The sequence below is a fragment of the Scomber scombrus genome, chromosome 11 (assembly GCF_963691925.1).
Source record: "Scomber scombrus chromosome 11, fScoSco1.1, whole genome shotgun sequence".
Classification (NCBI taxonomy): domain Eukaryota; kingdom Metazoa; phylum Chordata; class Actinopteri; order Scombriformes; family Scombridae; genus Scomber; species Scomber scombrus.
The window spans coordinates 510,528-536,602 of NC_084980.1; the positions used below are offsets into that span (position 1 = coordinate 510,528).

General features: G+C 38.8%; 2 protein-coding genes across 2 annotated transcripts in view; one reads left to right on the top strand and one right to left on the bottom strand.

Annotated features, from left to right (window-relative positions):
- LOC133990351 (leukocyte cell-derived chemotaxin-2-like) overlaps positions 1-26,075 on the bottom strand; it is a 337,858-nt gene that overhangs the window by 229,534 nt on the left and 82,249 nt on the right. The gene's annotated exons all lie outside the window — the stretch shown is intronic.
- fam110b (family with sequence similarity 110 member B) lies at positions 14,975-22,161 on the top strand. The gene is made up of 4 exons (XM_062428483.1): positions 14,975-15,097; positions 18,547-18,962; positions 20,796-21,184; positions 21,260-22,161. The coding sequence occupies exons 1-4, from the start codon at positions 14,975-14,977 to the stop codon at positions 21,685-21,687; spliced, it is 1,356 nt and encodes a 451-aa protein (XP_062284467.1). The 3' UTR covers positions 21,688-22,161.

Sequence of the window (26,075 nt, forward strand, 5' to 3'; positions counted from 1 at the left end):
TTATCTGATGAAGTTAAAAGGTCATTTGTAACTTTTACCAGTGCAGTTTCTGTGCTATGATGAGCTCTAAATCCAGACTGAAAATCCTCAAATAAGCTGTTATTATTTAGAAAGTTACACAGCTGAATAGCAACTGCTTTCTCGAGGATCTTAGAGAGAAAGGGGAGGTTAGATATGGGTCTATAGTTAGCTAGAACCTCTGAATCAAGAGTAGGCTTCTTAAGAAGTGGTTTAATGACAGCTACTTTAAAAGACTGTGGTACATATCCTGTCACTAAAGACAGATTGATCATATTTAATAATGAAGTGCTAACAGAGGGAAGGACTTCCTTAAGCAGCCTAGTTGGAATCAGGTCTAAGAGACAGGTTGATGGTTTAGAGGAAGTAATCATTGAGGTTAATTCTATAGAACTAACCTCCAGGTCGACTGGAGAGAAACAGTCTAGATAAATATCAGGTTTAACAGCAGTTTCTGAGTTTCCTATGTTAAAGGATGAATCAGTGTGTATTGAGGGCAGGAGGTGATTAATTGTGTCCCTAATAGTTAAGATTTTATCATTAAAGAAACTAAAAAGTCATCACTACTGAGAGTTAAAGGAATACATGGATCAGTAGTGTTATGACTCTTTGTCAGTTTAGCCAAAGTACTGAAAAGAAACCTTGGACTGTTTTTATTCTCCTCTATTAGAGATGAGTAGTAGGCAGCTCTGGTGTTACGGAGGGCCTTCTTATATGTTTTAAGACTGTCTTGCCAGGTTAGGTGAGATTCTTCTGATTTGGTGGAGCGCCATATTCTTTCTAGTTTTCGTAAAATTTGTTTTAATTGTCGAGTTTGGGAATTATACCAAGGAGCTGTTTTCTGTTGTTTAATTATCTTCTTTTTTAAAGGAGCGATGGAGTCCAGAGTTGTTCTCAGTAAGTCTGCAGCGCTATCAACAATACAGTCAATCTGGGGGGGACTGAAATCAGAATAAGTCATCTCTGTTGTATTGATACATGGCATTGAGTTCAACATTGATGGAATTTTTTCTTTAAATTTAGTGACAGCACCATCAGTCAGACATCTAGTAAGAACATGTCTCTCCAATGGTGTATAGTCCAGTAATAAAAATTCAAATGTTATTAAGTAGTGGTCTGATAAAGAAGGATTATGAGGGAAAACTATTAAATGTTCAACTTCAATACCATATGTCAGAACAAGGTCGAGGGTGTGGTTATAACAGTGAGTTGGCTCATTCACATTTTGAGAGAAGCCAATTGAATCTAATAATGCAATAAATGCAGTGTTAAGGCTATCATTCTCAACATCCACATGAATGTTAAAGTCACCTACTATAATTATGTAATCAGTACTAAGGACTAAATTTGATAAAAGCTCTGAGAAGTCAGATAAAAATTGGGCGTACGGGCCAGGAGGACGGTAGATTACAACAAATAAGACAGGCTGTAAAGTTTTCCAGGCTGGGTGAGAAAGGCTGAGAACAAGACTTTCAAATGATTTATAATTAAGTTTAGGTCTAGGGTTGATTGTTAAGTCTGAGTTAAAAATGGCTGCAACTCCACCTCCTCGGCCGGTGTCTCGAGGGATGTGAGTATTGATATGACTGGGAGGAGTAGATTCATTTAGACTGACATATTCATCCTGACGCAGCCAAGTTTCAGTAAGACAGAATAAGTCAATATGATGATCTGATATTATATCATTGATTAATACACCTTTAGAGGAGAGAGATCTAGTGTTTAGCGTGTCTGTGTTATGCTAGCGGGAGGTGCAGAGAGAGCTACAGGTGTGTTCAGGGTCGAAGACAGTCGGACACAGCGGTTCCGGCCAGTCGTCCTGCAGTAAGCACCGCTGCTTTGGTTGAACATTAATATACATCGCTGTAAATGTGTGTGGGAATTTAAGAATTTATTTATTTTTTATTTTGTTTTGGTTTGGTTTTTTTGAAGACGTTAGTTAAGGCGGCAGGCGTTTGTTGCTGTAAAGTGCTGTGGGAAACCCTGGCGTGCAGCTGCATTCTGGACCAAGCAGCTTATGTATATGCAAAAGATTTTGGGAACCATTGTAATTTGAAAAGAAGGTCAAACAGATTTGTTGTGCTTGTCCATGGAATTTTGTGGCAATATTATGGCAATTCCTTATTTAAAAATGTATAAAATATAAGCAACTGCACAGTAATAAACCCACAATAATTTTAAGTCAGGTGTCAGGTGACCAAGACCAAGATGGCAGCTTAGCGGGAAAGCTCTGAACAACCTTGCACGATTTTGATCATCACCATTCATATATTCTGCTAATTTGTCAAACAAGACCTCAGCGTTGATAATAATAACTGCGCCAAGTCCACCGCGTAGCACAACAGCTAGCATCGTAGCTAACATGGCAGACACGGCGGCAGTTTTAAGCGAGCTGAAATTACTCCGGCCGGAGTTCGGGACAAAGTTCCAAATCATTTTTTGAAAGGCTATTTCTTACAGTGTCTGCCTTTGAGGGACTATATATTGTTGGAGGAGATTTTAACTGTGTCCTGGACCCAGTGTTGGATAGATCTACCCAAACTGATACAACGCATGTACAAACTAGACAAACACTTAACTACATGAAAGATCTTGGATTACTTGAAGTCTGGAGGGCACAGAATCCTAATAAAAGGGAATACTCATGTTATTCAAGTTCATATAAAACTCATTCACGAATTGACTACTTTTTAATTTCTATGGAACTGTTAGGTAATGTAAAAACTCGCTGGTACAATAGTATAGTGATTAGTGACCATGCAACAGTATCCATGAAAATCTATCTAGGCAGGCTGAGCATTGCTCAAGGTGGAGGCTGCATGTTTATCTGTTACAAGATCCAGCCTTTATTAAATTTGTAGGAAAGTGTATTGATAAATATTTTGAACTAAATACAACAAAACCACGACCAGCGTCAGATGCGAAGCCTCTAAAGCCTATATAAGAGGAGAAATGATTAGTTACACAAGTTCTATAACTAGACAGCACAGCCAAGATTTACAAACATTAAAAAGTCAAATTAAAAAATCTGAGACTGAAATTTACAATGACTACAACCCAGAAAAATTACTAAATCTATCTGTTATGAGAGCTAACTATGATACATTGACAACTGACAAAGTGGCTAAAAGTTTAATGTGGACTAAACAATCATACTATAATCAAGGAGAAAAAGCTGGAAAAATATTTGCCTGGAGGGTAAAGAAAATGCAAACTGAAAGAACAATGAATGCTATAGAGTCAATATCTGGCAACATAACTGTGGACCCATTAGGGATAAAAAATATTTTCAACGATTTTTATGAATCGCTGTACAAATCAGAATATACAGAAAATAGAAATGCTCAGAGGATATTTCTCGGTCACTTGCAATTTCTGACTTTTATCAGATGATGAAAGAATAACACTAGATAACCCATTGACAACAAAAGAACTATGTGAAGTTATTGGAGACATTAACAGTGGTAAAGCACCTTGACCAGACGGGTTACCAATAGAATTTTACAAAATATTTAAAAAACAACTGGTAAGGCCGCTTCTTGACATGTATGAAGAATCTTTTATTAAAGGAACACTTCCGGATTCATTCAGATTAGATATCATAACTCTAACATTAAGACCAAACAAGCCCCAAACTGAATGCTCATCTTACAGACCGATTAGTTTAATGGGATGTGACACAAAGATACTTTGTAAAGCAATTTCTAGAAGATTAGATAAATACCTCCCTCAGCTGATTATTGATGATCAAAAAGGGTTTGTACAAAAAAGACAAGGTTATCACAATATCAGGAGAGTCCTGAATATACTCTATGAGAAGCAGAATGCAAAAGACAGCACTGTTATCAGTAGATGCAAGTCAAGCATTCGATAGAATAGAATGGGGATATCTTTTCAATGTACTCCCAAGATTTGGATTAGGTCAGACTTTTCTCAAATGGATCCAGTTATTATACACTAACCCAACTGTAGAGATCCTGACTAACAATAACATTTTGAAACCCTTTAGTCTACAGAGATCCACCAGACAAGGCTGCCCTTTGTCTCCACTGCTATTCACGTTAGCAATGAAACCTTTAGCCATGGCAGTAAGGGCACATGCCAGAATATCAGGCATTACAAGCATTTCTTTATATTGTGATGATATCATATTTTATTTGACAAAACTAAAAAATAATATTCCAAATCTGATGAGATTAATTGAAAATGTTGGAGTTCTCTGGATACAAAATTAACAATTCTAAATCAGAATTAATGTTTCTCAATAAGGAAGAAAGACAAATAGTACCTATAGTAAATACTTCATTTGTAACAACTACTGAAGGTTTCAGGTACTTAGGCGTGAAAATCACACCTGAACTCAGTGAGGTTATCTCGGCAAATTACGACCCCTTGGTAGACACAGTAACTGAAGTACTGAACCGTTGGTCAAATCTGCCAATATCTATGATTGGACGAATAAATCTAATAAAAATCTTCCCAAATTCTTATATTATTTTCAAGCACTCCCAGTGCCACTAACAAACACATTTTATGATAGAATTAACGAATTGTTTGGCCATTTCATCTGGAATAATAAGAAAGCCGCCTTAAGCTATTAAGCTATAACTATACCTGCCTTATGAGAGAGGGGGCCTTCAACTTCCTAATCTCACGTGGTATTATATGGCTGCCCAGCTGACTTCAGCATCTTATTATTTCTGTACCACAGCACCCCCAGCCTGGGTAAACATTGAGCAAGAATCTATTCCAGATCTGCCACTAAATCTGTATCTTTACTCTGCAGATATTAAGACATCGAGGAAACGCATAAAAAAAATAATAATAATAATTTTATTAAAAATTTTATTAAAAATACAGTTTCAGTCTGGCATGCTGCACACAAACACATAGGTGACCTGCCCCTATTGTCTCTCTTTACTCCTATTTGGGGTAATGAACAGTTTACACCTGGAAAAAAGGATGGAGGATTTAGGTCATGGAATATAAAAGGCTTTCAGAAAATGATGGACCTTTACGAAGTAAAGTACGAAGTTTTGCTTACTTTTGAACAATTATGTCAAAGATATCAAATCCCTAAAAAACACTTCTTTAAATACTTACAGCTAAAGAACTACATGTCATCAAAATGCAAACAAATAATGAACAGTAAATAAATACAAGATTTAAATTACTCCAATATAAGTGGTTAATTAGAATGTCACTGTCAAGTCACATCATATAAGATAAGAAGCTTTATTGTCATTGCACACGAGATACAATGAAATTTCATTCAGCAGCAATCCTTGTAGCAGCTACAATCAGTATAAATATAAATAAATATGTATTTAAATAAATAACGTATCTAAAAATATGTATAAAAATCAAGTAACAACAAGAACAAGTCAATTTACTACACACTCATTTTAAAATTGTTTCTAGTTTTTTCCTTTGATATATTATTAATGTCTTACCCTATTCATTGTTGAAAAATCCCTCTCACAGTTCACACTCGGTTTTTGGGCCACGGTTTCGGTTTGGTTTGGTACGTGTTTTGTGCGTAAAAAGAACAACTTTTTTTTCTCCCAAAATGATCTCTTTATTTTGCTTGTCAGCAAAAACTGCAACACTTTCAAATGGTAAACTGCCTCTTATTCCTTGACTACTTATATACGCTATACAGTATAAATTATGTATAAAACATTACACTGGGTTGGGGAAGGGGGGCGCGATCGGTGTCGGTCCAGTGGGGGGATTGGTCTAAGAAACTGCAACACACAGCTGTAAGGATGTTGTGCTCTCATACGCGCTGCATTGATAGTCACACAGACACATTCCAGTATTTTTGACAAAATGGGGAGATTCAAGATGGGCCAGAAATTGCTGAGGGTATCCAGGTTGAATCCAGGTCAGGAGTGACGGCAGCCTGTATGAGTGTCAGGGGACTGAATCAGAGCGGAAAGAGGAATTTAATGATTTCTGATGGTATGGAGAGAGCTGGGAGACGGTCCTTAAAATCTAGAACATAATTGGAGCTTCTCATTCCTACCATAAGGTTGAAAAGCTCCGTTAGGGAGAACTGAGACAAGGGCTGAGTAGTAGAGGGGGGAGAGAGAGGTGGGGAGGGGGTCGGGTTGCTGTAAAGGGTAGAGGATTTGGAGGTGTTATCTTTGGATTTGAAAAGTTTGTTTATTGTGGAAAAGAAAGCTGTAGGGTTAGTGGAGACAGAGTGTATGAGGTATGAGTAGAAGTTAGACTGGACTGACAAAAACATTTAACTTTTAACTAACACTAAAGAGCTGAGGGGGAGATTTTTTGTGTATCTTGAAAAAGAAAATATATAGAGAGATTACGTCTAGACCTGCTCTATGTGAAAAGTGCCTTGAGATAACTTTTGTGACTTGTTCCTATATAAATACAAATTTATTTATTCATTTATCTTTTTGGATGGGTCATAGGGATGTCAATGTCCATTGTAATTGTGTCACTAGTCAATGTGACCTAGGTGGTCAGAGATATTGAGGTTGAGGCTGGAAACTTGATGTGTTGTAAGACCAGTGGAGCAGACCAGATCCAGGGATGTGACTGTGGCTGTGAGTGGGGAACTTGATCTGTTGTGTGACGTTGAAGCTTTTTATCAATTCAAGGAATTATGTCCAGCAATGTGGATATGAAAGTCACCCATTAAGAGAAGAGGATGGTAGATAACGGCAGTGACCAAAGGGGTGGAACCAAAAGGTTTTATTTAAATTTGTAGTACAGTTGTACAGTGAAATTCAGTTTTGCACTTTAACCGATCCACCTGGGGCCAACTCCAGATCTATGTTGGTTTCTCAGCAGATATGTCACTGAGTACATAGAACCTGTTACAAACTTGAATTGGTCGGTGGTGAACCATGGGCCCCTGCTAAGAGATATGCTTTGTTTGGACAGTCACCAAGCCACTCTGGTTTCATGGAAGCTCGGGAACTACAAATGGAGTAGGAGCTAAGTTAGGTCAGTGCACACCGGCTATGGGGGGCTGACTAACCGTAGGTAACGATTGGGTTTCCATGGTGCAGAACCGTGCTTCCAGTTCACTGAGCCTTGCTTCCAACACTGCAAATAAACTACATTTATTACATGTGTCATTATCACTAAAGGAGGCAGTGGAATAGTAAAATATGACACACTGAGCAAGAGGGAGAGACATAAACCATTGTTAACTGCTAAGCTAAGTTAGCTGTTAAGTTAACTACTGAGCTAGAGTAATTAACAACTGTGAGATTAGTAAGAAGTTGCCAAAGGAAGGAAAGAGCTAGGAATGCTTGAGCAATGTAATTATCTGCAGAAATGTAGAATATAGCAAAAGTGTGGCAGGGTGCATTATCTTGCTGAAAAAGGGCACTGTCATTAGGGAATATCATTGTCATGGAGGGGTGTTCTCGGTGTGCAACAATGTATAAGTAGGTGGAACATATCAAAGTGACATCCACATGAATGACACGATCGAAGATTTTCCAACCAAATATTGCTCAGAGTATCACACTGCCTCTGTCAGCTTGCCCTTTTCCCACAGTTCATCATGGTGCACACACAGGTAAACAATGCACACACAGAGCGCCCTGGTGGTCGAGTGGTTAGAGCGCATGCCACATCGTCCCTGGTTCGAATTCAGCCAGAGACCTATGCTGCAGGTCATTCCCCTCTCTTCCTCCCTGTTTCCTGCCTGCCTCTCTGCTAGTAACTACCTAAATAAAGGCAGAAAAAAAAGCCCAAAACAAAATGTTTAAAAACATACACCCAGCCATCCACATGATCTAAAAGTAAACCTGATGTATCAAACCAGGCCACCTTCTTTCATTGCTCCATGGTTCAGTTCTGACACTAATGTACATTGTAGGTGCTTCTGGTGGTGCACAGTGGTCAGAATGGGCACTCTGACCGGTCTGCAGTCACACAACAAGCTGCGATGTGCTGTGTGTTCTGACACCTGTCTATCATTGCCAGCATTAACCTTTTCATCAATTTATGCTACGGTAGTTCTTCTGAGGGATGGGACCAGATGGACTTGCCTTCATGTCCTACATGTATCAGTGCTCCTTGGGCCATTGGTTGTCGTTCTGTGTGCCACTTTTGATATGTGGGTCAATGACGTATAAGGATTTTCAACAACTCAATTTTAGAATAAAAAAACAAGCATATCTAATGCAGTAGTTCAAACATTCAGAATGTTGTGTACCTGAAGATCCATATTACAATTTGAAAGTGATTTTAGTGGGTTTTTCAAGATTAATTGGCACTGTCATTTGGTGCGACCATGATTCATCTTGAAATGTCTTATATAAATAAAAGACCATCATTTACAAAACTTTAAAAAAAATGCAAATACTTTGTTTCCAAACACTTTATATTACTGAAAACTTGTAAAAAAAAGATGTGAAGCGTGTTAAGTAAATTAATTTATTTCAAGATGAATCATGGTCGCACCACATGACTCTTTTTAAGGCCAGTACCAATTAATCTTGAAAAACCCACTAAAATCACTTAATTTCAAATGTATAATATGGATCTTCAGGTACACAACATTCTGAATGTTTGAACTACTGCATTAGATATGCTTGTTTTTATTATTCTACAATTGAGTTGTTGCAAATCCTTATACGTCATTGACCCATGTATTGACCACTGCATACTGGGAAGAACGCACAATACTTGCTGTTCTGGAGATGCTCTGATCCAGTCATCTAGCCATCACAATTTGGCCCTTGTCAAAGTTGCTCAGATCCTTAAAGTCTGTGTAAAGTCAATTCATTGATTTACTTCTAAACATATTATACATGTTGGGAAATGGTTACAGAAAACATGTGAAAAGGCTGATAACTATGCAGTACTGAATTGTGGAGATAGAGCCTTAAACTCTTTCTAAGCCTCTCATTTTTCCTGATTTTCTGAGCCTGCAATAAACAGGTATTCCGTGACGTAGTGGCGTACCTGTGTGACCTTGGCTCGTCCCCTACTAAATAAGACCGTGAGTCCGCTCTCCTCAGTGGTTAACCTGCCTAGTGGCAAGTTGTTGTTACTACATCTAACACTACTACTACTACAGTCTACAGTTAGCCAGTTAGCTGAGTTACCCGTCGAGTTAGCCGCTGAGCAAGCGGCAGAAAGCTCTAAGACGTAGCGTCCATGTTTCGGGTAGAGGTGGTGACTCTGATTGACAGGTGACACTTGGTAGGGGGCGGGGTTTCAGCAAACTCGCCGGGCACGCCAACAGCGTTTGGGAGTAGAGACAGAGGCTGATTTTTACACAACTTTGAAGCCTAATTTCATATATTTGCGATTTTTTTAATGATTCAAATTTGGCAGTGTGGTTAACAACACACTCTTCTGTGGTATGTCAAACTCTGAACACATATTTATTCTTACTTTACACAGACTTTAAGCTTGAACATTTTCCCTGCTTCCAACACATCAACTTCAAGAACTGAGTGTTCACTTGCTGTCTAATCTACTGCTCAAAAAATTAAGGGAACACTTGAATCACACATTTGATCTTGATGAACAAATTATTCAAGTGTGAACTCTTTACTGATGTACATTATATAATTTGTTGCAAACAAAATGACGTGAAAATGGTCAGTGGTAACCAAAATCATCAACCCATTGAGGGTTGGATTCAAAATCACACCAAAAATCAAAGTGAAAAATTTAAATCATAGCTGATCCAAGGTGAATATCATCACAGCAGCTCATAATGTGACTCAGTGGTGTATGTGGCCCCCGTGTGCCTGTATGCACTCCTGACAACATTTGGGCATGCTCCTGATTAGTCGGTGGATAGTGTCCTGGAGGATCTCCTCCCAGACCTGGATCAGGGCATCAGTGACCTCCTAGACAGTCTGTGATGGTACTTGGCGGTGTTGGATGCACTGTTACATAACTTCCCATAGGTGCTCAATTGGATTTAATTATTCATTATAAAAGTAATTATTACTTATTAACAGGAAATTTAAAAATGATCTATTTCTAATTATTAATTTGGGGCACCACCGGAAACAACAACCAAACAGTCTAATTAGCCTTGATAAAGAATAAACCATAGAAAATTGAAGGAGTGAGATCTGAGCTCTGACTATTTTGATCAGCCTCTTATCACAATAACAAATACACAATAATCAAAGGAAACTTCTCTTTAAATCTATGACAATTTATTAACAAGAATCAATTGTGTGTGTGTGTGTGTGTTTTAGAGAAGGAGTGTGAGTGTGTGTGTGTAAAGGGGTGAGTGTGTTTGTCAAAAAGGGTGTGTGAGAGATAGGAAGGTTGTGTGTGTGTGTGTGTGTGTGTGTGGGCGAGTGGGCGTGTCCAGGAGTGTGGGAAGTATGGTGGCCGTTTCCGCTACTCAAATTACACAGTGGCACCGAGTAGTGGTCAGTCCTTCAACAACTCCGCAAGACCTCGGCCACGCAGCAACCCACGTGGCCGAGGTCAAGGTTTACTAGGATACAGCATTGCTATACCCCGAGCCTCCTCATCAACAGCCGTGTGATGCGTGTTTATGAATGCATGAGTGTATGTGTGTGGTTAGTAAAAGGACAGGGAAAGATGAGAACAAAGGGAATCCGACCCACGGGGGGGTCTTGGGATCGGAGGGAGTGAAATGGCGGTCTTATCCACAGTTAAAATGCGGTACAGCTAAGTGGCTGTGCCCGCGTTAGCTGATCCTTTAACTTGATAAGCAGCCACACACTGACTCGGATGGCACCAACACACGGTCCTCCTAATCCACAAGCAGCTTGAAAGAATAACCGAGGTAGTGTGCCGGTTCAGCGGTTCACAATTGTAGAGGAGAAGCAGCAGCAACTTTGCTTCCAGATAAGGCACAATACAGTGAAGCTCTGGCGGCTTTATCTACTCAGCAAAGCTGAAGGTTCACCTTCCCCCACGATAGTATAGCACTGAACTAGGCGAAATAACATAGCAGCTTAACATACAATTATGCTGACTCCTCGGAGGACAGCATAGACACGGACACAGTGGTCCCAAAAATACAAATCAAACAGCAGCAAACACAAATTAATACTGAACTAGTATTACATATCCTCAAAACTCGAAACTGATTGTCGGTCCGGGGGGGGAAGGGTTGTGATTGGTCTAATAAGCAGCAACACAGAGCTATCAGGACGCTTTGCTCTCACACGCGCCGCTATCTTTTCCAATAAAAGATGCTCTTGTTTCTCGGTTTACATGCATCCATGTCCGACGTGCTCCAGCGCTGTCAGTGACCAGGAAATCCAAACACTCTTCTCTGGTTCAATATATTTATTTCCAAAAACTTAGGTTGCTTACCGCAGCATGGAGTGACAGACAGATCAACTCAGTTCACTTCTTTCTTTTCCACTCGTTCAAACAAAAACAAAAATCAACACTTAGCAGCGGTCTAAAACTGTATGCGTGCCCAAACCGAGAGCTACGCCGGCCCCATTAGCCAACACTAATATACCCAGGTGCTGCAGTCACCTGTCAATTAAGAATAGTCATGTCAGCCTCAAATAAACAGACTTAACAATAAATCACATAAATCAAGCATATGACTCCAACAGCTGTTTTAATTTAGTTTTAGTTTTATTGTGAACTTGAATATCATCTAATATGAAGACTGAACACTGCAGTTACAAAAGTGTCACTACATGATTCTTTCGTTTACAGTAATTTTCCAATTGACTGCTGAAACAAGTTATTGTTACATTATATTGCTAATAAACTATTTAATTTTGACAGTAAGGCCTTAGTGTGATACATTACAAACAACTGATGGAGATTATATCACTCATGACTAGTCTATAGATGGCATAGGCATCTGTGCTAAAAGGACCAAAAAAAAGGATTGAGAATCGAATTGAATCGTGACCTTAAAATCGAAATACAATCGAATCAAGGATTTGGAGAATCATGACACCCCTAATAATGACCATATATAATTATTTTTCAGTCTCTTAATTAGAATTCAACCAGAAAATACAGGAAATGTATATGCTGTATTAAAAAAACTGATGAAAAGAAAATGGAAAAGAAAACAGCTGCTATTGGCTAAAGTGGCAGGTGTTTAGTGTGACCTCCCCTTACACTTGAGTAATAGCAGGAACCTGGCTCTCTTAAACCTAAATGGAATTTAACCTTAATTAATAATAATATTTAATAATTAATGTTACATTTGGTGTTCATAGTTCCTGTATTTTCTGATTGTATGATGGTGGTGGCCTAAAGCCCAATTTCCACTGGGTCCGTCAGCAGCACGTTACGGCTGCGCCGCGGTCACCGGAGCTGATAGGTACCACTATACTCAATGAGAGTATTTCCACAGGGAGCGTGTCAGCAACGTCTCAGCAACGTCTCAGCAACGTCCCAGCAGCGGCTCTCCGCGCCGCAGCACTATCAATCCGCAGCATTTCTATTTTTCACGGACACGTTTCTAACTCGCGACAAGCTCAACAGAGCAGATTGCACCAGACAGGAAGTCAGACACAGAATCGGCATAATAAAACTTCCGTCCCCTTTCAAAATAAAACACAATGCGCAGATCACAACCTCACATCCACATTACGTCATAACCGGTGGCCCCAGGTCAGCAGTCAATCAATCACAGGGTCTCGTTTCACGTCCGAGAAGCAAAGAAACCTGTTGTTTCTTGTTGTTGACTTTATAGACCCAGTTCGCGGGATCTCGCAGTCTCGCGATTATCGCGTGATCTCGCGGGAATACCGCTGGCTCGCAAGGCACCGCTCCGCTGCTGTAACGCTCCCGGTGTGAGTTGACGCTGGGCAGAGGACGGAGCTGTCAGACACAGAATCGGCATAATAAAACTTCCGTCCCCTTTCAAAATAAAACACAATGCGCAGATCACAACCTCACATCCACATTATGTCATAACCGGTGGCCCCAGGTCAGCAGTCAATCAATCACAGGGTCTCGGAGAATAAAAAAACAGACAAATATAGAAACTGACTAGCAAACTTACCCATGGTAAAAGCAGAAAATTGAGGAAAGATGACAAGATGAACTACTTTCACGTCCGAGAAGCAGAGTAACCAGTTGTTTCTTGTTGTTGACTTTACACACCCAGTTCTCGGGATCTCGCGAATACTGCTGGCTCGCAAGGCACCCTCCGCTGCTGTAACGCTCCCGGTGTGAGTTGACGCTGGGCAGAGGACGGAGCTAAACTGTGGTGCAGCTGTAACGTGCCGCTGACGGACCCGGTGGAAATCCGGCTTAAGACTTTTGCACAGTAATAATAATAATACAGTTTATTTTTAAAGCACTTTACATTTCCAAAACACTGTGTATATACAAAGTAAATATATAAAACATATATAACAAGTGAAAAATGTACATAAAAATATATTCACATGGTTTATTTAGCATTTATTAACCCTTTTTCTTCTATATATATTTATTATGTTGTTAGCACTGTTTTCCTACAATGCATCTGTGTAGTTTTAGCGCTATAATGGAGTTACACATGGTGACATCATGACTTTGGAGTTTAGGAGATATAATGGTCATGAGATTTCTACAACTAAATAAGAATCAGTTAGGAAGGATAAGGAGAGAGCAATTGTCTGTGGACACCACATGTAAAACCATTCCCTTTTGGGGGTTGTTTTGCTTTTGCCTCTCCATTGCTCCTGTTGTTGCTTTCATTTGCACCAAGGCAGGGGAAATTGTTTCACAATCACTTGTGCTTTCTAAGCGGACTGTGATTATTAAGTGTTCCTTTCATTTTTTATTTAGGAGTGTATATCCAACCCTTTGACGGATGAAATTTTAATTAGATAATTAATGTTATTCAATTTTCCTCTGTCAGTTGTTTTAATGTTCCTCTGGAGGATTAAGGGGGTGGGATGGAGATGATGGTGCCGTATCTTGCTCTTTAGTGGAATTAGTATGTGACTGAATGAGCTGCCCATTAGCCACAGTTCACCATAGAGTGGGTGAGAGAAGTTGTCAGAGATGGCATTGATTTTGTCCCTGTCTCTGCCACTACCTCCAGACTATCAACACCAGCCCAACCACAGATTTGGCCTTCCTGACCAACTTATTAAGTTTGCTGGCATCACTATCCTTAATGCCTCCACCCAAGCACGCAACTGCAAAGAGCAGTGCACCCCCTACCATACACTTATAAAACTTGAACAGTTTTACAGGCAAATGCTTTTTGGGTCACAGGAGATTTTGTTTAGTTTTGTTTCAATACCACGAGTGGCCACTGGGAACATTGGCAGGAAGGCTGAGTGGCGCTGCCATATCCAGATCGTGTGTGTGTGTGTGTGTGTGTGTGTGTGTGTGTGTGTGTGTGTGTGTGTGTGTGTGTGTGTGTGTGTGTCTTGCTAGCTATTACTGCTATTGTTGCTACCTGAATGATGTTACAGCCTGACTCTACCCCAATTGGTTGTTTCTTTCTTTCTATTTCAGATAGTGTGCTGAGCTGAAATGAGAGCTGAAGGGATGGTGGAGAAGCTGTGGGGGTTTCCTTTCCCACCATCCTCTGTTTTTTCATCAACCCTATGGAAGTACTGAAAACACTGGTCACTCCCTTACATTCTGTCAGTCCACTCATTCTTTCATTTTCCATCCATATATGTGTTTATTTTGCCTAATGAATTGGTCAGTGGAACATCACAGAGCAGAAGAGACCTCCCAGTAAAGACTAGTGAAGCTAGTTCTTTTAGTGATAGGAATGCTAACAAAAAGAGAGTATTTTACAAGGCAGTAGTGTTATTAAGGTGTTGAGAAGCCCCAGCCCCTGTCCAGAGTCAGACCTAATCACACAGGGCCCCTCAAACAATGTGGAGGGCCAGGTGGTTTCTCTCTTTCTAGGTTTTCTCTTCTTCACCTTGTGTCTTCATGTTTTGGGGGTCCTCCAGTGCCCCCGCCCTCTATCGACCCCCCCACACCCACTGCCACCACGGCCGGCCACCCCAGTCGCCTTGTTGCCATGCCTACAGAGACACTGGCTCCAGCCCTGCCAGATAGCAAGGCTGCTGGCCCTGCAACGCCCTTCAGTTCCACTGTACCCCTCCGCATCCTTAACAAGGGCCCTGACTACTTCAGGAGACAGGTACTGTTCGATCCCTGTATAATCAGCTGTGTGTGCGTGTGTGTGTGTGTGTTTGTATGCATGTACTTGTATGGTTATCATTATAAGAACCAATTTGAGATTTATACCTGGGAAGTGAGGATATTTTGTCTGGTCTTCACTTTTTGAAAAACCTTCAAAGGGCTGTTGGTTTTAAGGTTAGAATTAGATTTAGATTCAATTTAGTGTAAGGATTCGTGTTAGGCATTTAGTTGTGATGGTTAAAGTTAGGCTTAGGGGCTAGGGAATGCATTATTTCAATGAATGTCCTCAGTAAGATAGCTATACAAACATGTGTGTAACTGTGTGCATACTGTACACATTATAGTAGAACTTGAACTGATACAATAAGGGCTGTAAACGAGTCAGAATGTTTTGAATCTTCAGGGACTTTTATTCAGTCAAGGTGAAGCATTTAGGCACATTTTTGAACACTTTACAGCCTGCATTGCTGTTATCCTGTGATGTTAAGTGTACAATGATACAGCAAAAAGGAAAATAAGTAAAACTCAAAATGTAATAGACAAAGACAACTATAAAGTTACTTGAAATTGAATACATTAAAAACATATAGAATAAACTGAAAGTAGAATGTTGTATGGGTCAATGACAAATGAGAGTTGGTAAGATGAGCACTTAAAAATATCTTAAAATTGTCTTAAAAGTAGCATCAGGTTTGTTAAAATGTACATTTTGTATTTTTGTTGGTTTTATGTCATTTGAAATGACGTTTGCACCATTAAAAACAAAAAAAAGACTGAATGCTCCTGAAAATGTCAAATAGTGTAACCACTACAGATTGATACATATTAAATAATTTATTTTTTTTAAACATAGTGTTATAGTGGATTACATTCAATCCATATTATTTCCCTGTATACTATAATCAGATTTTTATGAAAAAGTACTGCTTGCACCAACTGGACACTAGGTTGCATCAATGGATGTAACCAGTATTCTTTCATAAAAATCTGATACACTGCCTGACCATGTTCCTTCTACAGTCAAACACCATTGTTTGTTGACGAAATGGACACTGAAAATCAAATATGGCAGTCAACAAGGCTCAGTGAACTCGGTTTAAAAACATTTTTCATTTCAGTTTCAAAAAAGGAACATCTGACAACAAGAATTTATAGGGTAAACTCTTGTATTATATTGTAAATTCAGTCAAGATACAGAGAGGGAGAGCGAGAGCGAGATAAACTGGTACCAGTTCTCCATCATGAGTTTTGAATGTCGCGAGTTTAGAAGTTCTGTCTTATATTATAAAGGTTGAGGCCAGGTGACAACATTCTTCCCACCCAGTTATTTCATGCAGCAGCATTAGCTTTCACACATGCTCTGTGATGATCGAGTTTTTCCTTGTTAGAAGTTAGCATCTAATTGGGAAAATCCATTTTATTTGTTTAGTTTGTTTGTGTTAGTTTTGTTTATATTTATTATATAATGGTATTGAAATGGCAGAAATGTAAATAATTATATTTTACAGATGTACATTTTAATGTTTGTGTAACATTGCTCCTTTAAATGAATTTTTTATGCATTTTAAAGCAACTGTACATGTTCAAAAGTAGGTTTTTTATAATACATTTTTAATTAGCATAATAAACAGTTGATATCTAACAAAATTAGCAACATAGCTACTGATATTTGACAAAATTGTCCTCAAACTGTTTTAATTGGACTCAAATGGTGTAACCGGTCACACCATTAGACATTTCATTTTAAAATCAACTTTGACAGGCATTACAATGGACACCTGTGTAAGCACATGGCTTTGGTCTCAATATTTCAAGTGTAAAAAGTAACATTTTTATGGTTCTTATGAATTATCAATGTTTTTCTACAGTAATACCACTTGACATGTAAACTGAGCAAACCTGACGAAGTCCTAGAAACATCCATTTATGAGTAATTGTTAAGAGCTTCTAACCGTGTCAGGCAGCAGTTGTGATCATCAGGGGTCCTTGTCTGTAAAACCACTTCCTGTTATATGGCCTTCTTCACAATTTTAACAAAGTGGCCTCTTAAATGGTGGTTACACTACTATTCATGTAGTTGACTTGACTTGACATGATTCCATAGATTACATTTAATATTAGAACAATTGTATTCCATTACCTGTATTTAATATACAGAGTTATAATAAGATAATGTAAGATCATGCCAAAATAGTTGATATGGTGTTTTATCTAGAATTTGAGGGTTTTAAGCAAGTTAGATTATTTGCTGTTTTTATGGTTACACCACTTTGACATTTTTGCCATAATCCTCTCATATATTCTCTCAAAATGGATTAAAAGCAAAAATGTTATACTTGGCCTACAAAAAATGAAGGTGTGCAAGATATTCATGCGTTTATATTCACATTTTAACCCATTTAAATTTTACCATACCACATGACTCCAAAACAAAATGGTGTCATGTCATTGACCCATATACACTATAATATCTATCTATCTATCTGCACTATAAAATTAAACCAGAATTATTGCCTTGCAATTCTGATTAGTTCATCCTTAAGTACAAGTGGACGTTTGTACCAAATGTTTCATTCCTTCAACGGATGGACAGACGAACCACTAAAGACCATAATAAGACTGAGTACAGTATACATTTACTGTAGTACAGGGATGATGTGTAAAATGACAGAAATAACAGATATTCAGTGTGAACAAAGAACAATTGGAGAAATTGTATGTTGTAATTGTCCATAACATTTTGCAGAGCTACTTCCTGGGTAAATTTTACTTGACCCATTTACCAATGCTGTGTGTGCAGGAATATCTGTGTTTTGTTTTTATGATAAATTATTGTTTAAATCAGTTAGTTGGAGACCCCTTCAAGGAGTCACAAGATAAACCACAGAAGTTGTAAGATAATTAACAGGGTAAAAAATACATTTCCTAGGGGGCTGTGGCTCAGGAGGTAGAGCAGTCCTCCACTACTCAGAAGATCAGCAGTAAGATTCCTGCTTCTTCCAGTCGACATGTCGATGTGTGCTTGGGGTTTACCCTAAATTGCATGATGGCTGCGCCAACAGTGTTTGAATGTGTGACTTAGAACGTTAGTCTCCCTCCTGATGAATGTAATGAAATCATGTCTTCTGACTTTTATCCTTTTTTTCTCATGACATAATGGTTAGTTTTACCTCTTCTGGCTTTTGAAAGTTATGCAAATGCCTCTCAAAAGGGAAAATGGCTATTTGTTGTAATGCTTATAGCATATTCTCATGTGCAACATGTGACGGGGGCAGACCTTGCTTAATTTTGTAGGGGAAATGTTGGGAACCACAAGTTTATATAATAAATACAATATGTATTTGTAAATAGCTGAGAGAAATTCTGTTAGATTGGATATGTACAAAGAGCGAGAGGAAAAGTAATAGTGAAGATATTTCACATAATTTTGAACTGTGTATGTTTTAGGTTGAACCTAACCCAAAGCGCCTCAGTGCTGTTGAAAGACTTGAAGCTGACAAGGCAAAGTATGTCAAGAGCCAGGAGGTAATCAACGCCAAGCAAGAGCCAATCAAACCACCTGTTCTGGCCAAGCCTCCCGTTGGTCATACCCTTCTGTCCAAGAGGGGCTCTGGAATTGGTGGAGGCGGAAATGGAAGTGGGATACCTTTCAAACCGTCCAATAACAACGCCAAGTCAGACACGTGTGCAGCGAGCAGCAGCAGCAGCAGTAAACGGGGGAATTTAAATCTAGAGATCCTAAAAAACCTCTTGAACTCATCTTCCTCTTCAGGAGCAGGTTCTGATGGGCTCGGGGGTGGAGCTAAGAGTGCTGTGCTGATGAGGTCATCAGGTGGAATGGCAAGGAGTTGGACACCATCAGGGTAAACTGTTACACTATGTTCAAATCTCTTCAGCTTTGCCTTTTACTTTGTATGTTCGTTTTTCTAATGCCAGAGTGCAGGACATTTCTTTGATCCATTGTTTAGAATGTGGTCTCTCACAATCCTTCCAGCTTAAAGCTATTACTTGTTTGGCTTGTAAAAGACAAACATTTATTAGTTTCCGTTTCTTTGCATTTATGTGGCAATCTTTAAGATATATATGTAGTAGACACTGTTCTGCCTTTATAGAAACAGCAATGCCTGTCAATTCAGAAACCAGGTCAAGAACTTCTCTCCAGTATATTTGGAGCTTTTGACACTCCCACATAGTGGAAGAAGGTACCAGTTTTGTTTTTACAACTAATACAACTGTCGGAAATATTAGGGTTGAACTGGTGCAGTTTGACAGGTGTAATGTATGTCCTAAACCACCACTTATATTGGATGTAATATATTATAGTTTATGGTTGGAGTTTGAGCCAAGAGGCATGCCTTCTCCCACTGTTCAACTGTGTGATGTCTAACTGAAAGCCATTCATCCAGGCAGACAAATAAGAGTGTGAGTTTTCTTTTAAAACCTGTTAAGAGCCTGTTATAAAACATGGACATGTAGATGATTTATTGTATACTGTTCAATGTCAGAAAGTAGCACAGTAGTTTTAATTTGCAAATATATGAAACTCCTAATTTGAAAGGGTTGTTTTTTTTAAATTAATAATTATATTTTCGCACTAGTTGTTGGAATGACATCAAATTGCCTTCACTGAAAACAAATCTCTTTCTTTTTTGAGCCCAAGATCCATTCGGTGTTTTAAGCCTATATCCTGTCTCCCTGGTTTGAAATTGACATATAGGAGCCCCAAATAGGAGTAAAATATGAAAAAGTAATAGTCTGATTGATCAGGACATGAGCCTCATACCAGATTGGTATTGGATTTCTAAGAAAAGGGTTATGTGTGTTTCTCTTAAGTTCCTTTACTGTTTTATATACATTTTAATCTAAATAAAAATGACCAGTAAATTATAAAATGGATGAAATGCAATATATTAATATGGCAGTATGAAAAGAAAAAATTGTGTATGCTACAAAAAGTTATTAAATAGATCAATTTTGAAACACGGTTTTCCTTATTAGATAATCCTTTCTTGTGAACCAAACTTTAAAGAACTGATAGAATATTAAGCCACTGACATGGGAAAATTAATGTCATTATCTTTATTTGAACTTGCATACTTCTTAGCTTATTTAGGCATCGTGTAGCTCAGCACATGCAGTCTGCAAGGGCAGAGTCCATATGATTTGATGAATGTAGAACTTGGACAGCCCTAGGCCCCTGTGGACTTTCAGTTGCTTTTTCAGAACTGACCACTTTGCAAAAGTGTTTGTAGTTGTCTAGAATGGCTACTATCGAAAGGTGGAGTGAAAAGTCAGTCAACATAGAAAGGGAGTGACATCTCTCACAGACAGCCATAGTGCAGCACTCGGTTGTTCACGTAAAACGTGACAGTAATAGTTGTATCAGGAATAAAAAAGGAAGCTAGAGAGGCAAGTTCAAGCCTGGATCCTTTCTTACTTCCACACAGCTGTCCAATCGTGGTACGAAGTGGGTGTAAATGTTAGAGTGTCAGTTTCAGAAAGGTACAGAAATGGTCCTACACAACCTCCCTAATCCAGTGTCAAAAAGAGGTGAGGGGGTCTTGACATTTGGATTCAATTTAATGTTAGTGTAACTCCAAAGTCTCTGAATCAGTCATCACTTTAATTGTTCAGTCTTCCTGCCTTGTCCTACTTCACAGTGTTCATGTATTTATTTTTTTGTCTTCTACTCCTAGGATGCCATTAACCTATCGATCCACAATGACACTTAATGAGCAACCACTAGACTCTGCACAGAGTCCAAGCTCCTCACATTCCCTGCGATCCTTCTCCCATTCCTTGAAGGTCCCTCCAGTCAACAGTGGGGGACGTCGCAGTCCACAGCAGGGAGGAAACCTCAACCTCAGCAGACGAGTGCTGGATGAGAGAGGAAGTGAAGCAGGAGTTAAGGATCATTCCCGCTCCCAGCTGCTGCCTCTGCTCACTTCCCACTCCTCTTCTGACCTCCTGCGACTCTGCAACGGCAAGCCGCTCCGTACGGCCCGATCAAGCAGTTCCTCGGCTCCACCTCTCCCTCCGAAACCAAACCCTGCTTCCCTCCCTCCCCCTGCCCTCTCATTGGCGCGTCCTCCTTGTCCAACTCTGTCCCCCTCAGCCTGTGACAATACTACCCCTCAGTCACTCTTGTGTGATTTTGGAGATCCTTCAACTGATCCCAACCTGGAGCTTGGTTCAATGGTGGCTCGACGCTCCTCACTACATAGGTCTAAATCTGATCTCTCAGACCGGTATGCCCGGGCAGGAGCTGATGTGGAACGCTTCTTTAACTACTGCGGCCTTGACCCAGAGGAACTGGAGGCAGTTGGTCCAGAGAACTTTGCACGGGCCAACTCCGACATTGTCAGCCTGAACTTCCGATCAGCTTCCATGATCTCCTCTGACTGTGACCGGTCACGACGATCCTCTAACGACGGGCTATCAGACGGGGACGAGGGTGAGGACGACGAGGAGGAGGTCGGGGAGCGAGTTCCATATGGTATCTCAGCTGTTGAGCGCAATGCAAGAGTCATTAAGTGGCTGTACAGCATCAAGCAGGCAAGAGAGACGCAAAAAGTCTCGCATGTTTAGGAGAAGCACTACAGTGGATTGAATGTACAATAAATTACAGACCAATTGCCCTAAGTTTCAGAATTGATTGATGGACCAGCATTTCTCACAGGTTTAGAGACTGAGATCTTGAGGCTGAACTGATTACTTGTCAAAATGTATAGATGGATGGAAGAGAAAGTCTGACAGTTTGGTCATGAACTAGATAAGAAAACATTTTCCTAGGTTTAAAACACAAAGAATAGAAAGGAATAAAACTTGTACAGTCATAAACAAACAGGGGACATGTATGAAAACTGTGATTAAAGGTTTCTCTATGGACACTGTATAAATTAACAGACAAAGCCTGTCCACGATTGTCCGAGGACCCATAATGTGACTCACAATGTGAGAAAGGGCCCCCAAGTGAACATTTTCATTTGTCAAACATACATTTGACAAGCACTCCATTTTGGTGTAGCCTGGTTCTAGATCATTGAATCACCTCCCATTTCGTTGATTACTCCAACAATTCAATTTTCCTAGTTGGAGAAACAGCTGACTAATCAAAGCTATGTCGGAATAAAAAATGTGGGCATCATAGCTACTTCTGTTCAAAAAAAAAAGCAACATAAAAATCACAAAAAATGGCAGCAGGTGGCTTCAGATTTGTTGTTGTGGTAATGTAAGCTTTTTAAAAGCATTTTCTTTTCTCTATTTATGGTGTTAAAACCAAAATGTTTCCTTGCATTACTTCTCAGGTGATTTGGTTTTGATTATCTGTTCAGCATGGTTCACTAGTTTTCTCAGTATCATGAGAAATAGCCTGGTAGTTTTCTCATGAGACTACCAATAGCCTACTAGGACAACAAGCTAGCAATCAAACATCAAGTAATTATAAAAATCACAATTATGAATATGATGTTTGACTTAAACTGAATAAAGTGACACGAATTGTTAGTTAGGCTATTAAGGTGTTCTATTTCCATGCATTTGGTATTGTTCATGCTGGCTCACTGGCATGGCTTAATAGCTCACCTAAATGGAGCAGAGCCATCGCTGACATCATTAGTTTGCAGTAGCGTGCGGTGGTGTTTCAGTCAGGGCCAGCACCAAAATCCGAGAGAGAGAGAGATATTAGCCCAACAGCAGCGCCAATCTGGTCCAGAGTAAAAAAAAAAAAAACTAGCACTCACTGATGACTTAGATCCTTCATGATGAAAAAGTCACCCGAAGCAGGTCCGCAATCATATCTTTATCTACAGATCTTGCTGTTAAATCAACCGCCATCACCTTTCCAGAATAACAGACAGTGCGTCATCACGCACCTGCCCATGGGCCAATCAGACAAGCTCATTTGAATGAGGACGCCCAGACCAGCACTAGAAACTCTGCTTGCCTTAGGGCGTTCTGTCAATAACACATCAACATTTGATTGGCTGATGATACGGTCACTCAACGTTACACATCCAATAGCAGCGTCCAGCTCGATCAGAGGCTAGCAATGCAACTACTGCTGGCCCCAGCAGAGGAAAGGAGCTGTGATGCGTTTATAGGACATAGGAGATTTGAGCTCCACAAAATATAACCATCGTTTTCTGGATAAAGTTGCATACTGAACAAGTAATTGACTCCAGATACATTTCAGAATGACCTTTTAATTATGGAACAAACTGAAAAAATACATTTTTGACAGGGCTAGCAGTGCTAGCCTTGCTGCCCCTGACTGCACACCACTGTTAGTTTTCAATTACAAGTGAAAATGCCCACTTTGAGAAAAGCCTATGTCACAGTGTTGATGTCTCTATTTAAAGAAGCATTGAAAAACATCCTGACATCTTGACAAAACTGATACTGAACTAGAATTCACTCTGGAAGGTGCACTGTGCAACCATAATCAGTGAGGAAGTTCACACAATGCTGATCTATCACCGCCAGATACATTTCTCTGTATTTTACATTATACAGAGTTTCTAAATCTCATGTCATGTCCAGACTTTCCAAATGTTAAAAGTCAGAATGGATCATTCTAATAGTGAAACGAGTCATTTCATGGGGCTGTGTGACACTCGAAACATTGTTCTAGTTTTAAAGCCACAACAGTAGGTCATGGCCAGTGGTATACTGGCCATCAGGCATGCTGGGAAAAATCCCATTGGTCTGGTGGATCGTCAAATATAAGCTTTTGATTATGGGATGTCAATTGTAAAATCTGGGTTACAGTTTTATAGCTGATATATTTTGAATATTTAGCTCACATTTAGATCATTTTTCTTTCATTTAAGACAGAAATTTGTGTAAAACAACACGTTATATATAAATGTTAAAAATCTGTATACGTAAAAAAAATGTATCTAAATCTTAAATGTTAATATTAAATATAAATGTAAATGTTAAATATAAATATCAAATATAAATGTTAAATATAAATATTAAATGTAAATATAAATGTTAAATATAAATATGAATATTAAATATAAATGTTAAATATAAATGTTAAATGTAAATTTTAAATATAGATATACATTTTAAATATAAATGTAAATGTTAAATATAAATCTAAACGTTTAATATAAATCTAAATATTAAATATACATCTAGACCAAGGTACGTTTTATCAGTTAGTTTTCTGGGAATAATTGACACAAGAAGAAAACAGAAACAAGTTGTTTTTTGGTTTTCGAAAATCAAGGAAACAGTTTGTTTTTTAGTTTTGGGGCAAAAAATGAAAATCGGAAATTCAGCTCAATTTCTTTTTCTCTGTTCCTATCACCAAAAACAAATGTACCACTCCATGTTTCGTTTCATTGGTGGGCGGCTCCTCTGATTGGCTACTGTGCTTTTTTCCCCGTTACTCTTCAAAATAAAAGTTCTTCCGTTTGACAATGTCGACAGAAATATGACTGTATTATAAACACTTTAGCTTTCAATAATTGATCATTATTGAAAAGACTCTTTGGGGGACTCTTGCGTGATAAATCGGCATTTAACCTTTTGTTTTGATTATGCAACGTTTTATTGTAGGCTATTGTCTGTTCATGTGCAGCTGAGTGACCATAACTCATCAAATGATTATTTTGAAGATGAAAACCTTGAAGTCTTCGGCAGGGTGTACTTTGACAGTCTGTAAACGTCCACTGCACTAGTTATTGGAAAATTAAATGTCATATATAACCATATTATCTCACAGCAAAGACGCCAAAAGTAGTTACAAAAACTGTTTCTGGTTTCTTCTCGTGTCAATTATTCCCAGAAAACAAACTAATAAAACATACCTTGGTCCATCTAAATGTTAAATTTAAAAGTTTGATCTAAATCTAAATGTTAAATCTAAAAGTTTTAATCTAAATCTAAATGTTAAATCTAAAAGTTTTAATCTAAATCTAAATGTTAAATCTAAAAGTTTGATCTAAATCTAAATGTTAAATCTAAAAGTTTTAATCTAAATCTAAATGTTAAATCTAAAAGTTTTAATCTAAATCTAAATGTTAAATCTAAATCTAAATATTAAATCTAAAGATAAATCTAAAAGTTTAATCTAAATCTAAATGTTAAATTTAAATGTTAAACAGGTTGCCAAGTGCAAAGCTAAATATTAAGAAAATATGCAGATTATGTAGGTCAGCGCTCTGGTCCTCGCCCCTTGCAGTAGCCTCAGCTCACACAGCCCCACCCACACTACTGACTGTGGATCAGTAGCTGAGAGCGTAACTCCGCTGTGATTAAGGCAGTCTTCATTTTCTCTCTGGAGCTGTTAATAAGCCACTTTATTAACATTTAATGTTTTTTCAGGTGAGAAAGTAACTATGTAGATTCCCAATATGTGCTCAGTTTATCCAAATAACGCCTGTTTGTAAATCTGCTGCGACGCTTTCGGACATGTGAAAAGCCAGCCGGTCACCTCAGCTGTCTGCAGGACTCTGAGATGATCAACCGGTCATCTGAGAGAAAAAATGTTCTGATGAACTGATCTGTGCAGCTCTTTGGTGTTTTACCGCTAGCTGTGTAGCATTTTGATATATGATATAATTCATTTTGGTGCAGGTGCAGCTGCCACATGTGTTGGTCTGAATGTAAAGTGAAGCTTCATTTTTTTTACTTGACAGAACAACAGCGAGGCTGTATGTGTACAGATATCATAAGCTTTACACAAATATGAATGTATTATTTTATAAGCGTCCTCCGGTGACTCCAGTGAATCATCAGATGATTTTCCAATAGCTGCTGCTCCTTGTTTTCAAACCGTATCATTCGCCAAAAATGAGCAGAGGAGGGAAGTAACAAAGTATCTGTACTTTATTATTGTACTTAAGTAAAGATTTCAGGTATCTGTACTTTACTTGAGTACAGTGACAGACTGGGACAATAATCCAGGCTGGGAATTTGACTTCATTCCAGGGCACTCTTTTCATGCAGATATCATATACATC